Source organism: Pangasianodon hypophthalmus, chromosome 17, assembly GCF_027358585.1.
Source record: "Pangasianodon hypophthalmus isolate fPanHyp1 chromosome 17, fPanHyp1.pri, whole genome shotgun sequence".
Lineage (NCBI taxonomy): Eukaryota > Metazoa > Chordata > Actinopteri > Siluriformes > Pangasiidae > Pangasianodon > Pangasianodon hypophthalmus.
This window is the reverse complement of record NC_069726.1, coordinates 24,847,423-24,857,422: the sequence shown is the minus strand read 5'-3', so window position 1 is coordinate 24,857,422 and position 10,000 is coordinate 24,847,423. Positions and strand designations below refer to the sequence as shown.

The following is a 10,000-nucleotide window of genomic DNA, read 5'->3' as shown; positions in this document are numbered from 1 at the left end:
AAACGCAGCTTGTTCCGCATGTTAGTGAGAAACTGCAAAGAAGCGTAAACTCCTCTGTCCTGAAGACGTCGGAGAACTTAACGTTATAGCTTTACCTCTGACTGTTACAAAGCGCTGACACTGGAGACTCCTTCCATACATGTTACAAACGGTAACGGTAACGTATCAGAGCGAGCACATTAATATAAACCTGCGCTACTGTCAGAGCTGCTGTTATAGAGAATTAATCAACGCCTGCGTTACCTGTAGTCCCTGTACAGAGGAGAGGAGCTGCAGTGGGATGGACAGAGATGCACTCGGACCCAGTTTTCCCAGCTGCCTGCCTGAAACTCCGCACCAGTGCACTGACCGAGTGTTACACATCTCCAGGAGCAGGTCCATGGTGCGCTCACTGAGACACGCACACACACGCACACACACACACACGCACACACACACACGCACGCACACACACACGCACGCACACACACACACATGCACACACACACACACATGCACACACACACACTTAATGCTTTTATTTGGGGTTAATGAAATGAGCCATTGCATTTAAATTCGAAATATTTTTAGAAGAAGTTTATATAATGGCATGTATTTACACACACACACACACACACACACACACACACACACACACACACACACACACACACACACACACACACGGTTTTACAGAGAGGAGGACTCCTGTGCTTGTACCTGCAGTTTGTGATTTTACAGGTGATGTCGAACGGCTCCTCGATGTTCACCGTGTCTGGAACGAGCTCCAGCGAGAGCCGAACATCTCCGTATCCCGGAGCCTGAGGTAAAGACCGAATAAAACCTGAATATTTCTGCATGTGTTTATGCTGTAAAACTTTACACAGGAAGTAACCTGTGAAGCTGAATCATGTTTAACGCCACACAGATTTCAGCTGGACCGAGCCCGAGTGGACCGGATCTCTGAACCAAACCTGGACCTAAAACCAGCTTCACACATGACCAAGGCCACCAAACTCTCAGGCTACAGCGGCATCGAGAACGTCCTGCGCGTTGAGGCTACAGGACGCTGCGTTTGGACTGTACCATTCTCTGCAGCTGGCTGGTCTGTAAGCGTCCTCTCTCCCCCAGGTTGGTCTTCCACACGATGTCCAGTTTGCCGATGACGGTGACGCCTTTAATGACTCCTGCCTTCTCTGCGAACTCCGGCTTGGGTTTCAGACAGTACAGGTACTGCCGCGTGTCCATGGGCTGCAGGTACGACATCTTCCCAAACGTCGACTCGCTACACAGAAGAACAAAAACACTCCTTATTAGGGATGTGCTAAATTATGTAACTAAATAAATCTTTTTTTTTTTTTTTTTTTTTTTTTGGCAAAAATGTAATTTTTTGGTGAAAAGGTAAAAAGGCTGAATTTTTTTTAGAGACAGTGACCCTGTTCCAGTGTTTACATGTAACAGTTTGTATCAAAAATTATATTAAAATCTAACACTTTCTATTAAAACATAATGTTAATTAAAATGTAACACTTCTGTATCAAAATGTAACACTTTCAGTCAAAACCTAACACTTTCTATTACAATGTAACACTTTTGTGTCAAGACATAACACTTTCTATTAAAACCTAACACTTTCTATTACAATGTAACACTTTCTATTAAAACATAACACTTTGTGTCAAGACGTAACACTTTCTATTAAAACGTAACACTTTCTATTAAAACATAACACTTTTGTGTCAAGACGTAACGCTTCTTATTGAAATGTAACACTTTCTATTAAAACGTAACACTTTCTATTAAAATGCAACACTTTCTATTAAAATTTAACACTTTCTATTAAAACGTAACACTTTGTGTCAAGATGTAACGCTTCTTATTGAAATGTAACACTTCCTATTGAAATGTAACACTTTGCGTCAAAACATAACACTTCCTATTGAAATGTAACACTTTCTATTAAAATGTAACACTTTAAGTTAAAACGTAACGCTCTGTATTCACTATAAACCTCAATGTTTTGGTTAAAGGAGGTGACTTTACGTTAATTGCTTCACAGGTACAGCCTGAACACTGTGTATACTCTGTACGAAGCACTGTGTGTTATGTTGTGTGTTGTGTTGTGTGTTATGTTGTGTGTTGTGTTGTGTGTTGTGTTGTGTGTTGTGTTGTGTGTTATGTTGTGTGTTGTGTTGTGTGTTATGTTGTGTGTTGTGTTGTGTGTTGTGTTGTGTCTTAAGTTGTGTGTTATGTTGTGTGTTATGTTGTGTGTTATGTTGTGTGTTGTGTTGTGTGTTATGTTGTGTGTTGTGTGTTAAGTTGTGTGTTATGTTGTGTGTTAAGCGTGCTGTAATGAGATTACCGCTCCTCTCCTGAGCACACTGTGTTCAGTTCGGTGACGTTGTACATCATGGAAGGTTCCAGAGACACTTTTTCCATGAACATGGACGAGGTGGTGATGTTCTGGATCTGAGCCTCCAGGAAAACCTCGTCTGTCTGCAGGGTTCAGAACTCGTCTTAGGAGCGTTTACACACCGACAGTAATCGCAGCTCGTTTATCCGGGCCTGTCGGAGTCCGAGCACCGGGCTCGGGTCGTGGTTGAAAATGAAACACTTATAATAAATTCTTCATTTATGAATTTTAAAATGAAGCTCCAGCCCGAATAAAGCAGCTGTTCACATCAGAGCAGCGCGTTCGGATAAACGGCTCTGAACACACATCACCAGCTCAGGTTAGTTCATGCCTGCGATTTAAAGTCTGGAGATGAACTGGGAAAAAAATCAGACCTTTGAAAGGACCATTAATATTATTATTATTATTTCAGAATAAAGCACAATGTCCATGCCAAGCTTAAAGCTTAATCAAGTAACAAACCCACTGAATTCCCCCATTCCCTCAGAAACACGCAGTTTAATCTGAAACAGGAAGCTTTAACATCTGTGTGTGTGGAGATGTAACAATACAGAGCTGTATGCAGAGTTGTGGCGAGGATTTAATACTAAAATCACAAAAAATTCTCAAAGCTCAGATGTAACTACTGACTTCAGCGCTGTTCAGAAGTTATGCGAGAGTTACGCACGTGAGGGCGGAGTTTATCTAGAACAGGGGCGTGTCTCAGTTATGCTCGAGTCTGATCTTGAGTTAAGTCCAGCGCCGCCATCTGACAGTTTAATATAATTATAATAGGAGGAGGAGACACGCCTTAATCAGAGACACGGCTTATCTGGAGGAGGGAATATTTTCTGGATAAAATGATGAATAAAGTTAAAGTTTCTCTGTAAGTGTAGCAGATGAGCGCTTGGTCAGATTATCCTTCACACCGTGAGCACGTTTTCTCTACAGAAGATACAATCTGAATTAAAAGTGTGATATAATCACCTACAATCCCACACACGCACACACACACGCACACACACGCACACACACACGCACGCACACACACACACACGCACGCACACACACACACACGCACGCACACACATTATGATTTCATGACCTTGGTTTAGTATCTCATGGCTTTGTTAACTGTTTTTGTGTTTAAAGGAGAGTGTTTGTGTTTAAAGGAGAGTGTTTGTGTTTGAAGGTGAGTGTTTGTGTTTAAAGGAGAGTGTTTAAAGGAGAGTGTTTGTGTTTAAAGGAGAGTGTTTGTGTTTAAAGGAGAGTGTTTAAAGGTGAGTGTTTGTGTTACAGGAGAGTGTTTGTGTTGAAAGGAGAGTGTTTGTGTTTAAAGGAGAGTGTTTGTGTTAAAGGAGAGTGTTTAAAGGAGAGTGTTTGTGTTTAAAGGAGAGTGTTTGTGTTTAAAGGAGAGTGTTTGTGTTTAAAGGAGAGTGTTTGTGTTTAAAGGAGAGTGTTTGTGTTAAAGGAGAGTGTTTGTGTTTAAAGGAGAGTGTTTGTGTTTAAAGGAGAGTGTTTAAAGGTGAGTGTTTGTGTTACAGGAGAGTGTTTGTGTTGAAAGGAGAGTGTTTGTGTTTAAAGGAGAGTGTTTGTGTTGAAAGGAGAGTGTTTGTGTTGAAAGGAGAGTGTTTGTGTTTAAAGGAGAGTGTTTGTGTTGAAAGGAGAGTGTTTGTGTTGAAAGGAAAGTGTTTGTGTTGAAAGGAGAGTGTTTGTGTTTAAAGGTGAGTGTTTGTGTTACAGGAGAGTGTTTGTGTTTAAAGGTGAGAGTGTTTGTGTTTAAAGGAGAGTGTTTGTGTTAAAGGAGAGTGTTTGTGTTAAAGGAGAGTGTTTAAAGGAGAGTGTTTGTGTTTAAAGGTGAGTGTTTAAAGGAGAGTGTTTGTGTTTAAAGGTGAGTGTTTGTGTTAAAGGAGAGTGTTTGTGTTTAAAGGAGAGTGTTTGTGTTTAAAGGAGAGTGTTTGTGTTTAAAGGAGAGTGTTTGTGTTTAAAGGAGAGTGTTTAAAGGTGAGTGTTTGTGTTACAGGAGAGTGTTTGTGTTGAAAGGAGAGTGTTTGTGTTTAAAGGAGAGTGTTTGTGTTTAAAGGAGAGTGTTTAAAGGTGAGTGTTTGTGTTGAAAGGAGAGTGTTTGTGTTTAAAGGAGAGTGTTTGTGTTGAAAGGAGAGTGTTTGTGTTGAAAGGAGAGTGTTTGTGTTGAAAGGAGAGTGTTTGTGTTTAAAGGAGAGTGTTTGTGTTGAAAGGAAAGTGTTTGTGTTGAAAGGAGAGTGTTTGTGTTTAAAGGTGAGAGTGTTTGTGTTTAAAGGAGAGTGTTTGTGTTAAAGGAGAGTGTTTGTGTTAAAGGAGAGTGTTTAAAGGAGAGTGTTTGTGTTTAAAGGTGAGTGTTTAAAGGAGAGTGTTTGTGTTTAAAGGTGAGTGTTTGTGTTAAAGGAGAGTGTTTGTGTTTAAAGGAGAGTGTTTAAAGGAGAGTGTTTGTGTTTAAAGGAGAGTGTTTAAAGGTGAGTGTTTGTGTTACAGGAGAGTGTTTGTGTTTAAAGGAGAGTGTTTGTGTTTAAAGGAGAGTGTTTAAAGGTGAGTGTTTGTGTTACAGGAGAGTGTTTGTGTTGAAAGGAGAGTGTTTGTGTTTAAAGGTGAGAGTGTTTGTGTTTAAAGGAGAGTGTTTGTGTTAAAGGAGAGTGTTTAAAGGAGAGTGTTTGTGTTTAAAGGTGAGTGTTTGTGTTTAAAGGAGAGTGTTTGTGTTTAAAGGAGAGTGTTTGTGTTTAAAGGAGAGTGTTTGTGTTAAAGGAGAGTGTTTAAAGGTGAGTGTTTGTGTTTAAAGGAGAGTGTTTGTGTTTAAAGGAGAGTGTTTGTGTTTAAAGGTGAGTGTTTGTGTTTAAAGGAGAGTGTTTGTGTTTAAAGGTGAGTGTTTAAAGGTGAGTGTTTGTGTTTAAAGGAGAGTGTTTGTGTTTAAAGGAGAGTGTTTGTGTTTAAAGGAGAGTGTTTGTGTTTAAAGGAGAGTGTTTAAAGGAGAGTGTTTGTGTTTAAAGGTGAGTGTTTGTGTTTAAAGTTGAGTGTTTAAAGGAGAGTGTTTGTGTTTAAAGGAGAGTGTTTGTGTTTAAAGGAGAGTGTTTGTGTTTAAAGGAGAGTGTTTGTGTTAAAGGAGAGTGTTTGTGTTTAAAGGTGAGTGTTTGTGTTTAAAGGAGAGTGTTTGTGTTTAAAGGAGAGTGTTTGTGTTAAAGGAGAGTGTTTAAAGGAGAGTGTTTGTGTTTAAAGGTGAGTGTTTAAAGGAGAGTGTTTGTGTTTAAAGGTGAGTGTTTGTGTTAAAGGAGAGTGTTTGTGTTTAAAGGAGAGTGTTTAAAGGAGAGTGTTTGTGTTTAAAGGAGAGTGTTTAAAGGTGAGTGTTTGTGTTACAGGAGAGTGTTTGTGTTTAAAGGAGAGTGTTTGTGTTTAAAGGAGAGTGTTTAAAGGTGAGTGTTTGTGTTACAGGAGAGTGTTTGTGTTGAAAGGAGAGTGTTTGTGTTTAAAGGTGAGAGTGTTTGTGTTTAAAGGAGAGTGTTTGTGTTAAAGGAGAGTGTTTAAAGGAGAGTGTTTGTGTTTAAAGGTGAGTGTTTGTGTTTAAAGGAGAGTGTTTGTGTTTAAAGGAGAGTGTTTGTGTTTAAAGGAGAGTGTTTGTGTTAAAGGAGAGTGTTTAAAGGTGAGTGTTTGTGTTTAAAGGAGAGTGTTTGTGTTTAAAGGAGAGTGTTTGTGTTTAAAGGAGAGTGTTTGTGTTTAAAGGAGAGTGTTTGTGTTAAAGGAGAGTGTTTAAAGGTGAGTGTTTGTGTTTAAAGGTGAGTGTTTGTGTTTAAAGGAGAGTGTTTGTGTTTAAAGGTGAGTGTTTAAAGGTGAGTGTTTGTGTTTAAAGGAGAGTGTTTGTGTTTAAAGGAGAGTGTTTGTGTTTAAAGGAGAGTGTTTAAAGGAGAGTGTTTGTGTTTAAAGGTGAGTGTTTGTGTTTAAAGTTGAGTGTTTAAAGGAGAGTGTTTGTGTTTAAAGGAGAGTGTTTGTGTTTAAAGGAGAGTGTTTGTGTTTAAAGGAGAGTGTTTGTGTTTAAAGGAGAGTGTTTGTGTTTAAAGGTGAGTGTTTGTGTTTAAAGGAGAGTGTTTGTGTTTAAAGGAGAGTGTTTAAAGGAGAGTGTTTGTGTTTAAAGGTGAGTGTTTGTGTTTAAAGTTGAGTGTTTAAAGGAGAGTGTTTGTGTTTAAAGGAGAGTGTTTAAAGGAGAGTGTTTGTGTTTAAAGGAGAGTGTTTGTGTTTAAAGTTGAGTGTTTAAAGAAGAGTGTTTGTGTTTAAAGGTGAGTGTTTGTGTTTAAAGGAGAGTGTTTGTGTTTAAAGTTGAGTGTTTAAAGAAGAGTGTTTGTGTTTAAAGGAGAGTGTTTAAAGGAGAGTGTTTGTGTTTAAAGGCGAGTGTTTGTGTTTAAAGGCGAGTGTTTGTGTTTAAAGGCGAGTGTTTAAAGGAGAGTGTTTGTGTTTAAAGGCGAGTGTTTGTGTTTAAAGGCGAGTGTTTGTGTTTAAAGGCGAGTGTTTGTGTTTAAAGGCGAGTGTTTGTGTTTAAAGGCGAGTGTTTGTGTTTAAAGGCGTGGTCTAGATGCTAATGAAAATCTCAGACGCTTCTACTCGGCCTCGGAGGTGTGAACGACACGCAGGTGATTTTAATAAACCGAATGTGGAGCTCAGAAAATCCACTGAAGCAGCTGCGTAACACGACTCTGAATACCAGCAACTTTCCTCATGTAAACAGTGATGTAGCTAAAGCCGACTCTGAATACGGCTCTATGTGCAGCTTTTCTGTTTAAAATGAGAAATAACAGGAAGCAGTATGAGACATGTGGTTATTATTTCCTGTGTCACACTCAAGGCTGATTTGCACTCAAACGCTTTTAAAGAGTCAGCAAAAGGGCAAAAGCAGTGAGAAGAGTTTAAAAAAAAAAAAAAGGGAAAACAACAAAAAAGGCATTTCAGCTGCTTTTTTTCAGTCTCTTTGACTTCCCTGTTGCTCTTTTTATTCATTTTTTAATTCTGAAATGTGTTTTTTTTTATTGCTTTCCCTTTGTTTAGCTCTGCTTGTTTTATTGGCTCCACAGAGGAAAATAAAGGAGAGAAAAAAAGGGCTGCAGAAATAAAGTTTACAATGAGAAGGGAAAGGAATTACCACAGAACTGAGGTCACTCTAATGGAGAAAATAAAACACAAAAAAATGATTAGAAATGTGAAGATTACGTGCGTTAAAGAAAATGCAAATGTTCTATAAGCATGGTACAAAAATACTGCTTTTGATGAGCAGCGCTAACATGCTAATAATAATAATAATAATAATAATCCACTACAAAGCAAAAAACTGAAAAATGGATATTTTATAAACTGTGGATTAAGTGCTATAAAGAAGAGAAAACGTATGGAATGTGTAGCATGAGAAGAGCTAATAAACACATTAATAACTATAGGGCTGTCACAATTATTACAATCATCCCCTTATTCCGCTGATTCCATCGTATCTTTCTACGTAAATTTTTGCTTTTGGCTTCGTGATAAAGCTCTTAAAGGTTTCTAAAAGTGTTCTAGTTTAGAATCCTAATCCTAAATTCAATTAAAAACCCGTGGCATGCGAGTGTTCATCATTTAATACATACAGTACTGTGCAAAAGTCTTGGCACACCTCCTTTTTTTTTTAGTACAAACTTTGTTATAGATGTTTATTTTCTGACTTCTACATTATTGATTCAGTACAAAAACATTTTAGATTCCAAACATTAGTTTTCCAGCACAAAATGAAATGTTACAGAAAAATGTTTGTATGTCAGTAAAGAAAGCAGCAGATTCCATAAGAGACACTTTTCAGATAAAAACATAATGAAGGCTGCTGGGTTTCGCTGCAGAAATAAGAAGCGAGTCGACAGTCAAAGTCTCCAGAAGAACTGTGGCTGCTTCTGCAAGATGCTCAGTAACACTTCCAGCTCATTTCCTTATAAAACTGCACACACTGCACCTCAGATACTGCTTTATTTATTTAAAGTGAAGGATCATCACATTAAATACTGACTTTGTTTCATTTATTACTGTTTACTGCTCTTTATAGGATTTTTTAATGTAGAAAAATTTAGTTTCATTATTTCTGAAGGCGTCTTTACTCTACAGCATTTCTTTGCATGTGTCTAAGACTTTTACACTTTGTACTGTATATATACACGACACAGAGCTGCGATTTCAGAGACATTTAAATTGTCCGATGTTTCTTCAGTTCCCTGCTAACTTGATTTAATCTTCTCATGTCATATACGAGCTCTCGCTAAACGTCTATAGAGAAGAAGAATAAAGCGTGGAAGGAGGTAGTAGAGATCGCTGGTGTCTCTGTGTGGCCACGCCCACAAGATAAACTACACACAACACGTGAAACTTGCGAGCGTGAACGCAATATTACACAACAATCCGAACAATCTTTAAGAGATCTAGATTTGATTTGATCTTGTTTATTGTTTTTACGTTTTATTTTAGTTTAATTTCTGTTTAAAATGTTCTGAAACTCCGACAGAGATGTAACGCGTCTCTGCGCTCAGTGTCCGTTAGCGCGCAGCTGTTAATATACGCATTGTTACTACACAACACGCGCTTACACTGTTAATCGCAGTTACTGTGCACGAGGAGTTAACTGTAATAAAGGTGACAGGACGAGGCTGTGATGATAAAATAAAGCGGAGAAATAAACAGGTGAATCAGCAGAACCTCACCTCTGCGTTGTAGAACTTGGTTTTCACATCCAGAGGCTTGAGCACCTGATTTAAAATAGAGTTCAGACTGAAGGATGAGTAAAGATCCGGTTCTGCTGCTGCGCAATCCATACAACTCTCACAACAACACACACACTCTACACACACTCTCTCTACACACACACTCTCTCTCTCTACACACACACACACACTGCTATCACAGAGATTTAACACTAATAATCATCAGAGTCAGCAGCGTTGTGTCCGATCTGATCTGATCCGATCCGATCTGACCCGGCTCTGCGTTAGTGTTACACAGCGACTCCGTGAGAACCTTCTCCGGCTCTGATGTGGAACTCTGATGTTAATTGCGTCGCTCTGATAACACTAACGTGCCACATTGCTTAAGGGCCATGCCTCTTAACCCTTTCATGCACAAATGATTTAAAAACAAAACCAGATTCTGTTTTTATTCCAGATGCCACAAATATAATTTATACTTTATTATATTTATTTATTTATTTATTTGTACTGTAAGTGGTTTTTCTGTGAAAGAGTTGTGTGTTATTCCAGATGCCACAAATACAATTTAAAGCATCAGTAATGCAATTAATACCTTAATTAATTTAATACTTATACTTTATTATATTTATTTATTCACTTATTTGTAATTTATTTATCTGTGAAAGAGTTTTGTGTGTTATGTTTTAGCTGCGTATGCTTTCCATTTTATTTTTAACTCAAGTGCTGCAGTTAAAAAAATGATTCTAAAGATCATTAGATTTTAAAGAAAAATATACAGGATGAATCGGCCGAAATACCAGCGCTTCAGCGTGAGCGTCGCAAAAGAAAAAGTGGCATTGTGCCAGCTACAGTTTTATTACTTACATCTATTATGACTTTTTCTAAATATGACTTACAT

General features: G+C 38.2%; 1 protein-coding gene across 2 annotated transcripts in view; it reads right to left on the bottom strand.

The window, feature by feature from the left end:
- The window catches only part of trappc13 (trafficking protein particle complex subunit 13), a 20,503-nt gene that overhangs the window by 1,001 nt on the left and 9,502 nt on the right, over positions 1 to 10,000 (bottom strand). The window contains exons 7-12 of one of the 2 annotated variants that reach the window (XM_053241106.1): positions 9,100 to 9,144; positions 7,527 to 7,544; positions 2,342 to 2,475; positions 1,066 to 1,264; positions 700 to 800; positions 244 to 391 (exon numbers count right to left, since the gene is read on the bottom strand). In XM_053241106.1, the coding sequence (XP_053097081.1) occupies positions 244 to 391; positions 700 to 800; positions 1,066 to 1,264; positions 2,342 to 2,475; positions 7,527 to 7,544; positions 9,100 to 9,144 (645 nt within the window). The remainder of the gene's footprint in view (positions 1 to 243; positions 392 to 699; positions 801 to 1,065; positions 1,265 to 2,341; positions 2,476 to 7,526; positions 7,545 to 9,099; positions 9,145 to 10,000) is intronic. The other variant, XM_053241107.1, reaches the window with a different exon arrangement.